The 20,149-nt window shown below is 42.5% G+C and overlaps 1 protein-coding gene across 1 annotated transcript in view; it reads left to right on the top strand.

Moving 5' to 3' along the window:
• The window catches only part of SCUBE2 (signal peptide, CUB domain and EGF like domain containing 2), a gene marked incomplete at both ends in the record, with an annotated part of 40,740 nt that extends 23,533 nt beyond the window's left edge, over window positions 1-17,207 (top strand). Inside the window, 8 exons of the mRNA XM_080345603.1 lie at window positions 358-513; window positions 877-1,080; window positions 10,028-10,195; window positions 12,756-12,917; window positions 14,102-14,299; window positions 14,852-15,004; window positions 16,117-16,196; window positions 17,055-17,207. Coding sequence (XP_080201729.1) covers window positions 358-513; window positions 877-1,080; window positions 10,028-10,195; window positions 12,756-12,917; window positions 14,102-14,299; window positions 14,852-15,004; window positions 16,117-16,196; window positions 17,055-17,207 — 1,274 coding nt within the window. The remainder of the gene's footprint in view (window positions 1-357; window positions 514-876; window positions 1,081-10,027; window positions 10,196-12,755; window positions 12,918-14,101; window positions 14,300-14,851; window positions 15,005-16,116; window positions 16,197-17,054) is intronic.
• Between the last annotated feature and the right edge of the window lie 2,942 nt (window positions 17,208-20,149).

The raw sequence follows: 20,149 nt of genomic DNA, 5'->3' as shown, positions 1-20,149 counted from the left end.
ATCTTATTTCCTCATTGAAATCTTGAAAATGGTCTCCAAGTGTCCTGTGTACACAGCCACTGCTTAATTTAAACACTGTTGTAAGCTAACCAGTTTTTCACAGGTTCATGTGAGTGCCCAATTTTTGCCCTCAAGTAGCCTGCCCAGTGCAGGCGGCATCGTGCTTTTCAGATGTGTTGCACGGTGCAAAGGAAATTCATGAGAACATGCTGGCAAAAGCCAGGGGGAGCGGGCTGGGCACTGAATGGTGCCTCAGACCCACTGCAGTGCCACAGTTTCATCCCAGCTGTATGGGATGACATATGTTCCATGACATAGCTGGCCAAGCTGTTGCTTCCTTTAATTCTGTTCATACAGAGAGACATAATTCCGTAATGGAGAGCTTCTACTATGTAAACCTAACGTGCAGCTCTGGCAAGAAAGTTCATGGAGCCCTCAGTAGACTGACAGCGACTAGAGAAATTTTTATCACTGCGGACTTTGAGCTTGAAATGAGCCGAAAGGAGGTGACAGGTTGGTTGGAAAATAATCCAAGGTGCGGTTTGAAGCTTCTTGCCATTTGCTCCTTAATTTCTGTATTTTTCACTTCTATCTATATGCAAAATGATAATAAAAAGTATCTCCTGTTTTGCAATGACTTTTACTGTTTAAAAAAGGCTGAGGAGGTGGGGGTAGTTTCAAAGATCGAAGAGCTGCCCATAGATTAAAGTCTTGTGGTCTGATTAATTTTCTTCTGACTTGGAGGTGTTTTCCTCAAGGATTTCAGACTTGTTCACAGAATTGCTTTCTCAGTGATTTGCACTGGTTGGTCTTTTGAATTAGGTGGATTTCTGTGCGTGGTCACTTACAGCAGCTTTCATCCTCGATACTTTTCAGACTCATGTGATGTGCGCTGTGCTCGGAAAAAGACTGAAAAGAGGTTCCGTAAAACCATTCGAACCCTGCGGAAAACAGTCAACAGGGACCAGTTCCGTGTTCGTGTCTCTGGCATGGACCACGAAGTGGCCAGGAAGTCTCCCAAGCTATCAGAGCCGCAGCAGTCCTGTGGTGTAGGACAGATGCACGTGGGTAACCGATGTGGTAAGTAAATGTGAATTAGGAACAAACCATCATGTGTGTTTTACTGGTTTGCTCAGGTCTGGTGAGCTTGAGCGGGGATCACGGGATGCTTGTCCAGGAGAGAGGAGGGCTGTGTGTGAAGAACTAGGGGTTGCTGTTTGTGCTACTGACATGTGCCCCTCCATGTATTTATTGTTGCTAATCGCTGTGTTATAGAGTAGAACAAGAGCTCAGTGCTTTGTTATGGCTGATGCACAGCCTACAGTAAGCTCAAAGGAAGAAAATGTGGCCGTAACATCAGGCACCAAAGGCCTTGACATCACCAGTGTTATTTTTAAGACTACGTCTAATATCTAGTGTAACACTGTGTTTCTGAACTTGTGAAGATTTCATCCCTCCCTTGTTCCAAAGAAAAGGCTGACCAGAATTTGATACAGTTGCATTCTCTTTGCTGATTAAGCTCTGAGTCTCAGAGAATCTTCATGACAGAGTTATAAATTAATGGAGAATAGGTGTTTTATAGGCCACTATGCAGAAAAGTCTTAATTATCATGGCACTGAAGGGCAACCACCATAATGCAGCCCATACTAAATGCTTCCAAAGCACAAAAGTTAAGGAGAGGGGTCAGATGTTATTTTAACGGGGACCTAACAGCCGTGACGGCTAATTCGGCTGCACAGGGTAGGCAGCATGTAGGTGGTTTTGTGAAGCAGTAAGCCTTTAAAATGGCTGTCAGGCTGAATTAGTACATCTTCCAGCAGCAACCCATTCAGCCCCAGAACACATTTTCCAATCCAGTTTTGCTAACTCTGGAAAAACTTGGATTCGTAGAATATGAAAATGAATTGGTGGTATTTAAAACATCTGTGCGAGCAAGCAGACTAGGGAATTACTCAGGAATTCTGTTGGAAAAAGCTGTAAGCTTTTTTTTTTTTTTTCTCTTTTGTAACTTGTAATAAGTCTGAAAAACTTTAGAAAGCTCACCAAGATGAGTTTGCATGGATGTTTTCAAGATGTTGTGTTGGATGCTTGAGGAAGGCTTTGGAAAACTGTCTGGGTCCATTGTACAGAGCACAGTATAGCTTTCAAGCCATGTGTGATTTCAACTGGAAAAACCAGCGATGAGTAAGCTAGAAAGACCGCAAGTAGATAAGGCAATGTGAGTTACAGTTAGGAACTGGAACAACAGACAATTTTGGCTTTTTTTTTTAGTAGCTGTGGAACCAGTTTCATTTCTCATTATAAATGAGAAGCATACCTGACATTTCTGTGCTAGTTCAGAGAGAAAGAGGGTTTTGGGAGAATGCCTGGAAAACTCTTTGGTATGGTGAGCACAAACAGTCTGTCCTAGGTTGAAACAGACATTGAGTGTATGAAGACAAATGTTTAGAAGAACAACTTGGAAAAGTCAAACTTTTTCTGTTGCTGAATTGGTGCCACAGGTTGCTCTAGACATCTGAACAGGTACTGCTGTGAGCAGTGGAACCAGAACTTATGATTCCCTGTGGGTCTCATGCCTTATGGTTTGATTTGCTTGTGTCTGAAGAGGTGCAATCACTAAATTAATCTTCCTTTCTTCAGTTGAACTATTCAGACCATATCCTTGTGTAGATCTAGGGTGCTCAAGCAGGAGGTGGAACTTGCACCACGGCCTTTTGCTTGCATGGACTTTAAGAAGGTTTCTCTCCTCTATTTGCGTGTTCCCTACTTATTTACATTAAGCATACGGAAACTTAGTACCTTTGAATCCTCCTTGCATCCTTGGTCAAACTGCTGGAAGTTGGACAGAACGTTCACTGGCTGCTGAGGGGACATAAAAGCACACACAGAGGCAGTGTTGTTATGTACGCCTCATTTCCTTAGAAAAAGCTGATTGTCCCAGTGTGTATGGTGAAGGCAGCACAGGGCGGCTGCTGCTGCTGCTTTGACTGAAAGTCAGGAGTTGAGAAATAGACTGGGGAGAAGAGAATGGGGTGGGAACAGTGTGGAAGAGGAAGAAGCTAGCACAGGGATGTGTGTGGGAGAGTCAGGATTGTCCTGTTTGCTTTGTTTTGATCAGATTTTTTTGCAGAGCTGCCAAAAACTTCTGGACAGGAGTGGGGTCCTGCTTTTCTAGACATGCTCATGATTCTGGGGAGAAAGTGACTCCATAGCCAGAGATACGAGTTCAGCGGATGGATTCGGTGCAGGTGGTGGATGTGGTCTCTGGGCAGGCAGAGAACTTTGGCAAAGGGCTTTCACTCATCTGACCAGCTGAGCAGGAAGGAACATTTTTAGTATGCAGAATGGTTGCATGTGTGTCTCTGCTGTTCTTAAAACAGCTATTGGTACTAAAAGGGAAGTGCCAGTTCTGAGGGGTAGCGTATTTTCTTTCAAGTTTGCTGTTTAATGCACAGTTCTGTTTGGGATTTTCTGATGCTTTAAAATGTCAAGTGTCACATTTATCTGCCTCTTTATGTGTGAGCTCTACAGCAATGAGTAAGCATATTTAGCATTGGCTCACATTGATTAATTCCTGTGAATGGCTTCCAAAGAACAACCAGCAGTAGGTCTCTGCCAATGTATATCACAGGAAATGCATGTAGCAAAATGGAAACTTCATCAATGTTCCCAGAGAACTGGATTCTCATAGCAGGACTGTGATCTTTCCACACTGAAGTAAATCTTACGGTAAAAAAAAAAAAGCATAAGAATGACAGTGTTTCAAGACTAGATGAACCATATGAGGATGCTGGAAATGCTGCATCCTTCTTGGAGAGGAGATTTGTCCTGGGGAGAATGTAGTTTCATTCACTAGCCTGACACAAAGTATTCATTCTCCAGTATGAGCTAGACATTAGACAGATTTAATAGCCAAAGACCAACTGTTGAAATACTAGAAATTCCTTATAAGAATCTGATTTACCAGAAACCTCCATATTGAAAGAGAAAAAGTTAATATCTGTTGGGACCCTATTGCCCTCAGGCACCTTCCACTGAGGGAGAAACAAGCAATTTAGGTGCTTTTTCTACTGCTTAAAACTCTGTCATACCTTGATCACATCCCACTGAGTTGAAAGTGCACCTTGCCTGTTCCATTGGTTGGTTTTTTTGTGTTGGATGCATGAATACTTTTAAGAGAGGGAAGAAGGCAACAAAAAGCACCATTCCCTGCAATTGCTGTATAAAAGGATGTGTGAGCATGCCCTTGCTGCATGGTAGTCACAAGTGGATTCATCCAAAAAGCTGTCACTTCAGAGAACAGTAAAGATGAGCTACTCTGGGATAGGCACTGCTCTGATGTAAATGCTGAGCAGCTTTATCTTGTCTGGGAGGGGTTGATGCATTTCATTGCTCAGCATTCAGCAGTTTTGTCCCTTTAGTTCTGAGGATGCAAATAAAATATTAACATTTCATATAAAATGATGAGCCACATCTCAACATTTAGGTGTGGTATGATACTGGATACTGGCATTGTAAAAGTATGAGAAGTATTTAAAACAAAAAGCAAAGTGCTGCCTGCCTTTGCACTTGTTAAAATTAATAGTTATATACAACAGAGAACTAAATGTTGTGGGGTTTTGGTTCTGTTGTGGGGTTTTTTTTGGTTGTTTTTTGGCTTTGTTGTTTTTTTTTTTTTTAATTTTCTATGGTTTTGGGGTTTTGGTTTTTTGGTTTGTTTGTGGTTTTTTGTTTGGTTGGTTTTTTTGTTTGTTTTTATTACAATTTTATGAAAATCTGACAAGAAGAAATGAATTATCAAATGGGAGAAAGGGTGCTGTTTTTCTGCTAAGCTGCTTGCTCTGACAACCATAGATTTAAGACATAAATCCTTAGGATGCATAACCATCTCATGTGACCTAAATGTGTGAACCACTAGAACACAATAACTTCAAGGATGCTGCTTCAGAAGCAATTTGCATCAGTTGTTGATGATTTTCCTTATAAAGTCAAGGCATCATTCTTAAGAAAATGGTGAATTGGTGGATCATGACCTCCTTTATGAGGTTCACCTTCTCAGCCACTGAGATACTACAGCATTTGTCTATAGGAGCAAATGCTCAAAGGCTAATGTGTTGAAAAGAGGGGAAGAGCCTTTAAATGTCTTTGTAACTGTTAATCCTGGTTCCCTGTGGTCCCCTCTTTCCCCTCCCCAGCCCCTCCTTTCTTCTTGTTTTTGCATCAGAAAAGCTTTCACTTTTTTTCTTTAAAACAGCTGCATGAGACTCAAGACTGGGTTTTTAATGGGTATTGAAGACAAAGACAGACAGTGGCTGCAGAAATGAAGTCTACTAGAAGCAATTGCTTCTTTTGTTCTTTTGGAGAAAAACAATCAGGTTTCTGAAAAAAGAGCAAAGCCAAGCCAGTGGAATTCTGATTTAATGGCATTATTTGCAAATCTTCAGATCTTGTTTCAACTGGGTATTTCCCATGTGTCAGATGGGACCATGCAATTTCTAGTTTTGTGAAATGAAGCTCAAACTTATTTGGTTTCATTTAAACAGAAGACAGGAAAAGTTTGTACTATTAGACGGTGGGGTTTTGTGGTGTTTTTTGTTTGTTTGTCTGGGTGTTTGTTGTTGTTGTTTTTTCTCTAGAGAGCATTCATTTGTATTATCCTAATTTTGGGCACAGTCCTGTGGATTTCCATGCGATGATTTCTGTGTTGACATGATGTCCTTATAATTAATGTTACTATAACTGAACCTAGCACCAAGTCTGTTTGTTACTCTAGATTGGGCCCTTGTGAGTGCTGTGAGCTCCTGAACAGGCTTTCCTCCTTACCCTTGCTCTGTGCTCCAGTAACATTAGATGGGGTTCCTGTGTTTGGAACATCTCTAGGTGGAAGATAGAGAGGAACTGGAAGAAGTTTATGGGGAATGTGTTTGTGGATCGAATGGTCTGGACACTTCAAAAATCTTGGTTTGATGGAGTCATGTGAAGAAACCAATTTTTTTAAGAGCTTGAGGCATTAAAGCTTGTGCGCGTCACTTAGAGTAATTTTAATATTTGTATTGAATAATGAATATTCATTAGACTATAAATAGCTAAATCTGTATCTGGATGTATTTACCTCTTTTCACAAAAGATCTGTTAAGGCTTGAAGTGTTTGGTGTGTCTTGGAAGTCATAATGGGGGAAAGATAGGGTTATGCATTTTTCTAGGCAGTGCAATATTTCAAATTTAGTTTTTCCAATCTCTGTATTTTATGTACTTCATAAACTTAATCCAGAGTTTCTTGCTTTTGTCAGGTCTCACTGATTTCAAATTGAGCATGACTGCTTAACAGCCTTGAGAATGAGATTCATTATTAAATGTAGTAATGTCAGGTATGAATATGTGTGGAGTACCCTCATAGGCCTATGCTCCAGCCAGGCCTAGTCTTTCCAGTTCCAGGAAGAAACACCACATATGCTACTTCATAAAACAGTGACCTCTGTTGTCAAAGCAGCTAGTGTTCCCCTCTCCTGCTCTGTGATAATGATCTGAAGCCATTTCTGAACGAGAGTGGACAGCCCTTTCCTTACTGGGGTGGTGGTGTCCTGTGAACCCAAACCCCATGGACACACAGAACAAGCCCATTGCTCATCTGGCTGGACTCCTCTCTCAGCCTGGTTTGTCTCCAGCAATATGCCATTGCCCAAACAGATGTTTTTGAGCAGTGGTTTGTACTGAAAGAGCTAGGTAGTCATTACATAGCTTTCTCTCCATGCTTGGGGCAGCCTGTCCTCTGCCTTCCCACTCGATCCTTTTCTTTCTCCACGCAGTAGCTGCCACACCGTACGCAACTTCATTCAGCTGGTTTTGCACGCCTTGTTGCAGTGGTGGTAGCTAGTTGGACTTTATTTTTTTTACAGTTTTCTTGTTGTTGTTGCCAACTTTTAGGAAAATCAAAATTAAATACTTGAATAGATTGTTACAGATCAAATGCAAATTTTATTCTTTTTTGGCCAAGGTTGACCTTTTACACAGTTCCTGCCTTTCACTGTCTCAGCCCTGTGTTTCTTCTGTGGGCTCTGTCACAGGCATAGCCTGCTGTCCTGCTGACCTGCCACAGGCACTCCTGGTCATCCTTGGGGCAGACACTGCAAGTGGAAGACAAGAGGGAAGTGGGGCCTGAAGCAGGTGAAGTGTAGTTCTGGTGCAGCTTAATGGACCTGAGATTAACACAGAGCAAAGTCAAAGCCAACTGCCAGCCTGTCCTGACAGTTCATCAGTTCTAATACTTGTGTAAACATAGTGTTTGTATCACCTTGCGCTTTATCTAGTAGTCTAGCTGCTGATCACCTAATTTGGCTTTGAACCCACAGACACCAAGTGTTAGCGGTATGATATTTTTTTCTTGCTGCTAGATAGCTGAAGTGTGGGAATGTACTATGATGGCAAATGAGAAATTTGTGGTTTATACCCTAATAAAACTTAATAGGATGAGGAAAGACAAATAACTTGGGACTCTTGCCCCAGTACTCAGAATCCTGGAAGCTAAAGATTGGCTGGAGCTCACGGTGGGTCTCAATCACACAGTATCACAGTATGTTTGGGATTGGAAGGGACCTCAAAAGATCATCTAGTCCAATCCCCCTGCTGGAGCAGAACGCCTGGGTGAGGTTGCACAGGAACATGTCCAGGCGGGTTTTGAATGTCTCCAGAGAAGGAGACTCCACAACCTCCCTGGCAGCCTGTTCCAGTGTTCTTCACCCTCACTGAGAAGAAGTTTCTTCTCAAATTTAAGTGGAACCTCTTGTGTTCCAGCTTGATCCCATTACCCCTTGTCCTATCATTGTTTGCCACCGAGAAGAGCCTGGCTCCATCCTCATGGCACTCACTCTTTATATATTTATAAACATTAAGAAGGTCACCCCTCAGTCTCCTCTTCTCCAATGTGGAGGGAAGGCACAGAAACAGACCATCTGATGCTTCTGCCCTATCTCAGAACACCCCATGTTAAGGATCTCGCTGATGTTTGAGGAGATCTTTTTAAGTTTACTTCCTCAATGCAAATTTTCAAAAATTAGACACTTTGCTAACTAATCCTGGAAGATTTAGTTTTATTCCACAGGGAGCTCTACAGTTTTACAACCTGCAGTTTCAAGGCAAGTAAGGTGGAGATGATAAAGCTGCCAAGAGAGATCTGATGGGATAAGTTCTCAAATGTGAAATTCCCACTTAATTCGTGGGCTTGGTTCCTGCCTAGGACAGGTTTCCTTTGAGCTCTGTTAGCCGGCTTACTGTTATGCTGGACTCTGGACAAGTTCAGGAAACCCGAAGTACAGTTTTAAGGTTGAATTTGTATGGTTTTACATGTGTCAATGTAAAGTAGCCTGTTCAAAACAAAAACAAAGCAAAGACGCACATACTCCTCCAATGCAAAACCAAAGAAGCCCAAACTTGACACAGGATTAAAATGAAGGGAAAAATGCAGTTTAAGGGGAGACAGCAGAGGGCAAATAGCCTCTATTGAGACTACTCAGAGCCCTGGTTTTTCATGGAGCCATAGAGTTTTTGAGGGAAGGAGATTTGTGCTGGTCTTTCCATTGCCTCTGGGTTTCTGAAGTCAGTAGCCACTTCTCAAAATCACCTTTACTAACCTGGATTGTCTTTCCTTGTCATGGAACTGTAAATAGTATTCTTTCCTTACCTTATTAGGAGTGCTGCAATGAAAGCCTTAATTCATTCATGTTTGTTGAGTTGCACAAAGAGTACAGAGATGAGTGTTCTGTAGAAATGTTTATAAAATGAAGAAAGGCTTGAAAAGTGTGGGAGCAAATGAATGTGTGTCCTTATGAAAGCAGAAGTGATGTGTGGTGGAAAAAGTTAAAACCAAGACCTAAGACTATCTCCTTCCTCACTACTTTCCACTGATAACCTACAGAGCGTTGCTTAACCTGCTTATTTTATTTTTAAGCTAGGGAGGAACACTCACTATTCCACTCAGTGTATCAGCCATAAACAAAATTCTTCATCATTGATCATGACCGGTAGTTAATGCCCTGCTTGTTGTTAGTCATATATCCTGAAATGAAGCCAAGGCCAATTTAACTTCCTAACAAAACAGCTATTCACTGAATGATTTATTTCAGCTATAAACTAAAACTAACAGTTTATTATTGTAACAGGTCTTTAAAAGGACAGAATTTTTCAGCACAGCTGAACAACTGCAACAGTATTTTGTGCTTTCCAGAGCAGGGTAATCATTAAATTCTGGCACTGAAATCAGTTCTTTTGTGAAAAGCTTGAAGAATGGAATTTTTCTGAGATACCCCTAAATATTCCCAGGCTTGTTAGATAATATTGAGGTGTATCTTTGAGTAAAATCTGTCAGATTTAGTTAATGCTATCTGTGCACCATAGAGAACATGGCAATCCAGTGCACAGATAATCATTATTCAAGATCCAGTGTCAGAAAAATGGCAAGAATATTTCTCCTTTAAAAGTCTTCGGGGCACGTATAATGTTTAGTTAGAGAATTTGCACATTTACTGGTTGTGCTTGGTGTTACTGAATTGTGTGAAAACCTTAATGGTTATGAAGTATGAATATTCAGTAATTAAGATTAAAATACTTGTAGAAATCTGGAAGTACATTTTTGGCATGTTAGTACTAAATTATTTCATTTGCGAGGGGTCCAAGAGTTCTTTAGCTAGAAAGCAGAGATAATCACTACATAATTGCATTGTACAGATTAACAGGGAGTACTGGACAGGCTTAGTGCCCAGAGTGGGCTTGCAACAAGGTGTGAAATCCATTCCAGCTCACAGAAGAGCTCGCCAGCACTAGAGGTTACCAGTGCCTGTTTCAGTTTTAGGGAGTATATTGCATGGATTAATCTCTGTCTGTTGCTAGCATTCAGTTCTGAAACCCTGGCTCCCACTTCCCAAGCAAAGAGGAGAGCACTTTCACCGTGGGGTTTCAGGTCATGCCTGGGCTCATTAATGTACCTTCACCTATAATATACAGGTTGAAACAGGTGTGGTCTTCCTCTTCCAGATCAGTGCTCACCAGGTGAATATTCTCCTGATGGCTTCAAGCCCTGTCTGCCATGTCCCCTTGGAACCTACCAGCCCGAAGCTGGGAGAGTATCCTGCTTTCCCTGCGGAGGAGGTCTAACAACGAGACATAGCAGTGCATCTTTCTTTCAGGACTGTGAGACCAAAGGTAAGGTCAAGATTTATTTGACGAACTGTACTGCTCTGAGGCAAAAGTAATTGCTGCTGCTGCTGCAAGTGGGGCATTCAAAGAGGGGCCATTCTCCTTTCAGGGATCTCTCCTTCCAAGGCTCTCACAGTTGCCTGGCCTGGCTACCAGGAAACTTAATAAAGCCTCGCTTCTTTTTATAACTGACCTTTATACAAGCCCTGAAGAGGGGTTAGGAGATACATAGAAGTTGGTCAGTGAAGTCATAGAAAGGAACACCAGTGAGAAAAATGAAGTCTCAATAAAAAAATCAAGAGCAGTATGCCTTATTTTGGTTTTTTTTGCACAGCAACAACATGAAAATGCGAAGGAGGGAATTGCAGTCCTGCAGTATAACTAAGAAAATAGTTTCTTCATGTTCATAATGAGAAACTGGCTTGGATGGCTTGGGATATACCTAAAAAGTTAGCAGTTCAGCTTTGCAGTACCTCAGGCAGCCTCTAAACTTCATCCCACTGGAGCTGCCATGCAATAGGCTCCAAAGGTTTTCCTCACAGGACTGAAAATCAGGTGGGGATCATATCTTTAAAAACAAAGGAATTTTGTTAGCACCTTAGTTATCTAAAATGTAAAAAGCTGAAGGACACCTATGAAGTTGCCTTTGAAAACACTGATAAAAATATGTGTCCATGGAGAGAGAGGATATATTAATTGATATAATGGTTTGCTCAGTGTCTTAAAGTGTGGGTAAAAGAACATTGCTTTTATCAATATCACCTGAAGAAAAAGTGTTAATAGAAAATGTATTACCATAGAGTAGAAATAAGGGATAGAAATAAGGTCCCAATGCAAACATTTGGTGGTGGTTTAGATTAAGAGATCTCTCTAGTGTCAGTTAAGATATGTTTACTATTGAGAATTGCAACATAATAGAATAATCTTACAGTATGGTTGCAGAATTAATATTACTGGTAATAATGTGATAACTAATAGAGTTCTTCAGTGAAGAATCACTGAATCTGTGCTGGTTTTTTCATACTTAATTTTGCAAAGTTAAAGCACTAAAAATTGTGTTATAAACCATGGATCAAGAGAAGAAGAACTGATTTCAGTTTTATTTAACATAAACAAAAACAGGTCTACAAATGAGGTTCAGTGCTCAAATCAGAGTGATGATTAAAGGATATTTTTGTATTAACTGGAATGAAGAACTCAGGGATTTGCCTGTGGAAGAGGCCGCATGAGACATGGAATCACAGATGCAAGAACTATTTGGAGCTTGTGTCTGAAGCATTTGGATTGGGTGGGTGGAGCATGTAGAGAAGGGATCCAGGCTGAACCAGCTAAACACAAAGCTCAACAAGACCAGAGATATTTGTGAGTAAGCAGAGCTTAAAAGGGACTGTGCAGCACAGAAAACTACATTTTACAGGCAAGGTAGTAAATTATTTTGATGTTGAGCTGAGAGCTGTAGAGTTGCCAAGTGAGGTAAAAAGAATAGGAAAATACTTTGTTTTAATTTTTTTTGGTCCCATAAGGAAAAAGAATCAAGATGGTGATGGAGTGAAGAGCAAAGATAATATATGGCTGATGCTCTTGACTGCTTTCTGTCAGGTTTGAGTACAGATAATGATGGGCATAGATGCAGATTAGATAAGAAAAATCTAATTAAAAGAAGCATATTACAGATGTAAGCAAAGGTGATTGGGGTCCTGTGTTCTCAGATTGTAATGAGAGAAGAAAATTTTCCTGTTGCATGCAAGAAACTAGAAAAATAGTTGCAAGTCTGCTAGAAAAGGATTTTTTTCTCTGTGGATGTCTATCTCATGTCTAAACCTTCCATAAAATCTGTTATGCTTATGAAAGAGTTTGTGTGTCGGAGTGGGGTGAAGAGCACCTCCTTGCTTTGGTGGAGCAGGGGGTGTTCTCAGCAAGCCCTGTGAGGGCTGTAGCTTGTGTGTCCAGCTGATATGACGACTGGTGTGACGTGATGAAATAAAGCAGCAGCAGATCTGGTGGAGGTGGCTGTACCCTGAGTCATGGCCTGTTGTTGCCAGACAGTGTGTGATCATGACAGAAGAAGTTGATAAACAAGTTTAGACACTAGTCCTGATGCAAGGTGCCACTTGTAGAGGACGAGGGTCTTTCTTGTCTGCTTGTGATGAGCTCTCTAGGATGCAGCAGCAGTGTACATGCTGCCAGTGCACATCAACTGGCAGGAAAGAAAGGTTTAGTTAGTGTTTCTATGTATTAATCATCTTCCAAGTCAAATGTCAGTGGCAAGACCAACTGGTAACACGTTATTCTGCTCAGTGTCACAAAATCATGGTGGTTATACTCACTCCCCCATATCTTTTGTTATGGCTTCTACACAGAAACGCTCTATAGTGTTGCATTTGGGATATTTGAACTTGCACAAGGTGACCAGATAAATGAAAATCTTTTCATTTACCTCTGCGTTATTGCCCTCATAGTTTATGAATTTGGCATTTAAGTTATTAAAATTATAATAAATCCTATGAAAATGCACAAAGTCATATCCTGATGTTTAAACCGTGCTGCATATTTAATTGCTCTCCAGTTCAGTGTTCACCTGGCCATTTTTATAATACCACAACTCATCGGTGTATTCGCTGCACAGTTGGGACATACCAGCCTGAGTTTGGACAAAATTACTGCATTTCATGCCCTGGAAACACCACTACTGATTTTGATGGATCAACAAATGTAACACAGTGCAAAAGTAAGTATAGCAAGATGGTTTTGATGATCTATTACAAATGAAAAGACTGGACCATTTTAATGTTCATAGTGGCCCTAAGGGCAAAATTTAGCTTTGCTCCAGGGAGCTTGGAGAGAAGCAGTGCTGTTGCTCTTTTGCTGCCTGCCTGCATCTCATCCCACGTGGTTTACTGAGGTCCATGAGAGACCATTTCTGCAGAGTGGTTCCACCATTCTTGTTAAGGTAAAGTGATGATTGTTTTGCCTTCTGGTGCTGGGTCTCTCTAGTTCTTGCTATTAAATCTTTTTTCCCGTGATAGAGCAGACAGAGTTCATGTTCTCAGCACCCTGATTTCTTTCTCTTCTATTAAAAGGAATAGAAGTTCGCTCACAAAACTTAATAGTTTTGGTAACCATTTCTTCTTCATAACAACCTTTGAAAGGCAATTGCAAAGAGAGCCACTGTTCTATAGTATGGTAGCTGTAGTGTGGGAAGCTCAGGGTAAATTAAAGGGGAAAAATGGTGGGTAAAGAGGCAACTGCTCAGAAGAACCTCTGGAAACACATACACACAGACATATATACACACACACGTACATAGAAATACGTTTCTGGGAACTGCATGTCTCTCAAATAATCCATTCCCTGGGCATGTCCATACTCACACATCACTGTTACGGTGCTGTAGTGCCCAGACCCTTATGCCACACAGATGTGGGGACCACAGGATCCTGCGCTGAAGTTCACCCTCTCTTACTGCCAGTGTGCAGAGCAAAGCCTGCTGTGCTCCCTGGGTTGTGCTGCAGCAGGCACGGTGCCTGAGCAGAGCACCACAGGCTCCAGTTAGACTTCAGCTGGTGCTTCTATAAACCCGTTCTGTCTGGAACAAGCAAGTGGAGCATCCTTGCTTGAGCATTTTTATGTCCTCTTACACCTGCCTTGCTGCTTGCCTGTGCCTTGGTTGATGCACCCGCTGCGTTACCAGGGACTAGTCTGAATTGTTATGTCTCAGCACAGGTTAAAACACAAAGGCAGAAGCAGGCAGCAGTGTGAAGTGAAGCTAGCAAAGAGAACTGTGCCTGCATCAGATGGGAACAGAAAAGTTTGTGTGTCTGTTGCCCATGTACCGTTTCTAACAGTGACCGTAGAAAGAGCTGGAGGATGACCTCACTTTGCCTAGTCCTGCACATTGTGTTGCTCTTTCAGACAGGCACTGCGGAGGTGAACTGGGGGATTACACTGGATATATCGAATCACCAAACTATCCTGGGGACTACCCTGCAAACAGTGAGTGTACTTGGAATATCAACCCACCGCCAAAGCGCCGTATTCTGATTGTGGTTCCGGAAATATTTCTACCAATAGAAGATGAGTGTGGAGACTACCTGGTGATGCGAAAAAGCTGTAAGTCTGAAATATCTACTGAGGCACCTGGCAACACAGGTTTCTCACATGCATTGCTGTTTACATAAATTACATGCAGCCTGGCTGGCCTCTACTTGAGAGCAGAAAGTTCTGTAAATGAAAAATTGAGAAATTGTGTTTGGTAGTGCTGCTCCATAGGTTCAGGTCAAGTAAGGGTGCAAGGCTATGATGTTTCAGTGAACTCTGAAAGAAATGTCATCAAGAAGGGGTAGATGGTTCAAGCTAACTAGTAATGAATTATGCTTGGATTAGGGAAGAGGAGATGCTTGCTAGTCCCTACAAGTTCCTGATGTGTGAATAAACAGCTTCAGTTTCTAGTATAAGTATGTCCGTCAAACAGTAGATGTGTTTTTTTTAAAAAAGAAATACATTCCTTGACCAAGAAATCACTAGTGGATGGCCTGCCACATTTTGAGGAGTTTCCTCAACACTAGCAAGCATTTCTCGTCATGGTAGTTTAACTTATTTTGTAATTATTCATTAGTATGAAGCACTATCAGATAACTGCCTATTACGTGTTTTCTTTGAAAGCTTCTTCCAACTCAGTGACCACGTATGAAACCTGCCAAACCTACGAACGCCCTATAGCTTTCACTTCTAGGTCTAAGAAGTTGTGGATCCAGTTCAAGTCTAATGAAGGGAACAGTGCCAAAGGATTCCAAATTCCTTATGTAACGTATGATGGTAAGCGGATGTGAGCAGCTGAGCTGATGTGGACTAGTGCAGCTGCAGCGGTGCAGAACTCCTTGTGGGCTCCTTGACTCCGTTAAGCAGCAGGGTAACCCAGCACTCTCAGCAGTGTCACTCTGAGACCACTTCCAGTAGCTGCTTCCATTTAAAGCTAGTTTAAGGAATTCTGCATTGCGCTGCAGTCTTAAGTGCCACTGTATTTCCAGTCTTCCACAGACCTAAACAAAGACCTGGGCTTCTGAGCTCCGGCCTCCAAAACGTAGAGCTCAGAGACAGAATCTGGGTTTTATGCATTTTTGTGCCTTCCCAGTTCTGAGTTGCTTCAGGTGGCAGCAGGGAACTGTTAGGAGCTGGGCAGAGCCAAAGTGCTTCTGACTTACTGTATTGCTGCTATAATCTGTGATCTCATACCAGATAGCAAAATACCTATCTAGAAAAGAAGCTTAAGGGCAAGAGTTTCACCATATATCCTTGTCAGACTCACCAGGAGTGAAACTGGAACTAAGGCTTTGCACTTTGGCATAAGTGATGCGAGAATGAAATGGCACATTTCTATTAACACTGGATTAATTGTGAAGGAGTCATCCCTGCTGTGGTCTGCAAAGTTTTGTCAACAGAGGATTATTTTTAGGGGAGACCTTTCCTTTTGAGGCGTTTCAAATTTTGATTGACTAGGAGTTTGCCTTTTAAGAAAGCTTCCTCTTACCTATTTTTTTCTTTTTTTATTTTCTTTTTTCCTTTTTTTTCCTTTCCCCTTCTTACTGTAGAAAGAAGTCACAAGTATTCACAGATGAGTTTCTGCAGTGCAGGCAGTTTGAAATGGGCTACTTGGTTACAGTATGCTCTACAACCCCAGGCACATTATGATTGTTTTTGACAGATTGATGCTGGGCAGCTCAGCAGAGTACACTGTTTTCACAATAAACAGTATTTTTAGATTCTTTACAGAAGAGCATTTAGAATATTTTTTGACTGCTAATATGAGGGCCAAGTACCCCTGGTTCTTTTGGGGTAGAACGTCTAACTATTGGATGTGTAACCAAGGGAGGTATTGAGTATGTAGGTGAAGTGAACCTGCAAATGACTCTCTTGTGTATTCCCCACAGAGGATTATCAAGAACTAATAGAAGACATTGTTCGGGATGGTAGACTTTATGCGTCTGAAAATCATCAAGAAATACTTAAGGTATATTCCTTCCACTAAACATGTTGGTTTTGATTGAAAATGACACTTTTTTGTGGTGGTGAGATTGCATCCTTCACCACAGCAGATCTGCTCCTTGATGCACTAGACACATACTGCTTCAGGGAAGTAGGATGAATCCAGCACAGCCTGATTGTGCAGAGCAATGGATGTGAGGCCCTTTGTCCAGGGGGTTTAAAGGTGGATCAGACCTACTAGGAAACTCTATGGTAATGATAGCCCCTTGAGCCTCACATAGATTGTCCAGGAAGGAATCAGTGGGGCAAACTGAGGGACATGGGATTTAATCTATTTGGTCCTGCTGTTTGTAGCCTGTAGATCAGCAAGGGCTTTTCCTTCCTGTGTAACAAAAAAAATCTCTTTGTGGATTTAGAATCATAAAATCATAGAATAGTTTGGGTTGGAAGGGATATTTAAAGGTCATCTAGTCTAACTCCCCTGCAATGATAATTTTGACTGATTTGCCTTCTCTGACCTCAGTTAGAGGGGACAGTTACAATGGCAAGTTGAGAGGATGTCATCCCAAGTGAGCCTTTTTTCGCTGAATATCAGATTCAGTATTTGTTTCTTTTGTGGGTTTTGGTGTTGATTATTTTTTGTTTGTTTGTTTGCTGTTCTTGTTTGAAATATAAGGAGGGGAGAAATCCTGGTGCCACCAATGATAAATGTGAAAATCCAGTGATTCCCCTGTGGCCTCGATGTCAGCCGTAATCCACTAGTTTCTGAGCCCCTGAAGCACTAGTACTTGAAAAGTAAAGTGTAAAAAGTAAAACACCCGTGATCTTTTATGACCCTAACTCCTCTGTGGAATTACTGTAAAATCCGTTTTCCTTTTTCTAGGACAAGAAACTGATAAAAGCGTTGTTTGATGTGTTGGCGCATCCACAGAACTACTTCAAGTACACAGCCCAAGAGTCAAGAGAGATGTTCCCAAGATCCTTCATCCGACTGCTGCGCTCTAAAGTTTCCAGATTTTTGAGGCCTTACAAATAGCTGGCACTGTACTTCAAAAAACTGACCAGCCCCGGCCATGCACAGAGGGGTTGTGGTAGGTGGGGCTGCTTTCTGTGTTACACACACTGGCAGAGAAACTCCAGGGAAGCTTGCCAGCTCCGTTCCTGGCAAAGTTTGGCTTTCTTAACTAATATAAATATTTTGATGAACAGAATTTTGATTCCTTTCCAGATAATACCTTTTGGGTACCACAGATACTTCATGGATCTCTGAACTGAGTGGTGCCGAGCAGAAGTTTGTAAAGTTCTGCCCTGTTGCTTCATCAGTAACTCTTAAAGCTAATGACGACAGACAGGCTAAGTAGTGTGGTTTAGGATGAACTCTGTGCTGCCATTAATACATGTTACCTCAAGAAAGCTGGGTTCCTGTTTGGTCTCACTGAAAGTGAGAACAAGATTGATGTTTCTCTTAACTTTTGCTATGCAGGAAATACAGAGCTAAGATTGAAGTAGTTTTAGTTTGAACCAGTGAATCCAAGAATTGCACAAGGTGTAATTTTTCTCTGAACTACATGTTGTATGAGGCATACAGAGAAATAAGCAAAAGGTTGAATATTAGTTTGAATGCTCTGGGTCTTGATCACACTGTGTTCGTGCTAATGACCTGTTGACTTAAATTGACTGATACCAGAATAAAACCAGGGCACCACAGTAATGGAAAAGAGACCCTGACCTGCTGGAATCTCCCACTTTGGGCTGACTGCAAGTGTTACAACAGAGCAGATTTGTTATTAAAACCCAGTGCTCTCTCCCTGTGCATGGGCCTGGGACAGCATGAGGTGTTGGCTCTTCCAAGTAGTATAAGATGGTGTCCTCTGGGCACCTAGAGTTGAACACACAAGCCCAATTTTAAATGCAGGCTTTGCATATATTATATTCTTGCACATTACGATTTAAACCTGTATAAGGCTCTTAAATGAGCCTTAATTCTTACGTTCCTTCACCTGTCTGAGCGCCTTGCAATGACCTTGTTGAGCAGAGAACAGCTGCTTTCTCTGCCTTGCTGGAGAGAAGTAGATGTACAAAGATATTCCTCAACCGGACCGTGGCCACAAAAGTCATCTATGGTGAAATGCTGCTCAAGATTCCTAAAATCTGGGTCCTTTTCCTCAGGTTGTGTTTCTTACAGGAGAGAAGGCTATTCTGAAAGGGCCTGTAGGGAGCACTGTGTTGATGAAAATGTTTTTGTTATCTCAGTGCTTTTCTTTCCACACTAAAATTGCATCACTGTCCTCTGACCACACAAACTGTTTCATGGGTGTAATGTATTCTTTGGGTGTTCTGTACTAAAGGGAGATGGCCGCAGTGCCACTCGTTTGGAGATGGACTCACAACCTCCATCATTCGGTGACTGGCAGCGCTGAGCGGTGCAGGGGGGACCAGTCTTCTTCTGTGTGCCCCCTTAGGAAAGGTACTGAAATTCTGCTGTGTGGCCAGAACGAATGTTCCCTTTCTTAGGATGTGGAGTCAGATCTCCTTGGGGTTCATTGCATTGGTATGTGGTATTTAACTGTTGTATGTGAATACCATGTCCACAGTCTGACAGATGAAACTCTCATCAAGAACAGGGGTCTGAATCTGTTCCCTGCACTGTTAGGAGCAAATGAAACTGCCAAGCGCAGCCTTGCTGAACGGTCACGCCATGGCAGCCCTGTTTGGTGGCATGTGAGGCAGTGCAGCCTGTCTTGTGGTGAGGACATGGTTTGATTATGGTGTGATGGGGAGGGGCAGCGGCCTCAGGCCACAGCTGGGAGCAGAACCTCTCAGGATGGGGTAATGTGATGCTGTATTCCTCTTGCTACTGCCCAGAAAGAGTTATGGTGGTCTGAGCAGAGGAGGGAAATGGCTTGTGTTGCTGCCAAGAGGGAGAACAGTCCCTTGGCTGGCTGTACTGAGGCTCCTGCTCCAGTTCAAGAGCTGCAGGTGGGTTCCTGTGGCAGAGTGGTGAGTGCCCGTTCCTTGAACAGGGCTGCCATGCCTGGAGCAAAGGGGAGAAAACAGGGTGGGTGGGGAGGAGGGAGGCAGGAGAGCAATCAGCAGAACAAAAGGAAAGGTCCTCGAGCATTCCTGGCTGGTGTGCATCATCCTGAGCAGGGGCTGTGATGCCTTAGTGGGGAGACAAGACAGGAGTTATCTGGAAGAAGGTATGAAGCAGTGTGATCAATAAGAATGGCTAAGAGATGACAAAACAATAGGAAGGGTGGTGAGACAGGCGTGCTATGTCTATGGTAAAGCGCACTGTTGTGGTGGGATCCCAGGAAGGTCTTTCAAGATAGTTTCCCTCTGGCTGCACAGCCCCTACCTCTCTGCTGTTTGTGGCTTCCTGTGCCAGATGCCATGTGTCAGTGAGTTGCAATGACTCACCAACCATCTCTGTGTGGCGATGGAGCACTTTGAAATGGGCGAGATGCTGCAGATCTGCTGGAGGGTACATGGGCAAGTTAGAGACATGCTGGTGGGGCACTGGGAGGAGAGGACCATGGTGTGCCAGCTTCTGGGCCAAGCCCAGCAGAGCAGCTTTGCTGTGATCTGTGTGCTCTCTGCCATGGGAAGCAACCCCGTTCTTGCTGTATTTCCCCACTCAGAAGGCTGCAGATCTGAACAGTTCTGTTTCGTGTTGCTGAACGACACATGAATCAGAGTGATTGGTTTCGACAACAGTTCAAGAAAACAAAAGTTGTGAAACATCCATATATTTTTAACCGATAAAATTGGGATTTCCTGCTCTGTGCATGAGTTACTGACGTGAGCTCTGGGTTCACTGTGCTGCACCTCGTCTCACAGGCAGTTCTGCATGGCTGCTCTGGGACCAGCACCTCGCCTTTGGTCTCTGCACTGGGGTCAGCTTTGCTCCTCCATCATCCCCGTGTGCACAGGCCATTCCCATGGTGTCTGTGGAAGGAGAGGAGTGTGTCAGTGCAC

The sequence above is a fragment of the Nesoenas mayeri genome (genome assembly GCF_963082525.1).
Source record: "Nesoenas mayeri genome assembly, chromosome: 5".
NCBI lineage: Eukaryota > Metazoa > Chordata > Aves > Columbiformes > Columbidae > Nesoenas > Nesoenas mayeri.
Note: the sequence above shows the minus strand (reverse complement) of the source record. Positions and strands in the feature narration are given on the sequence as shown.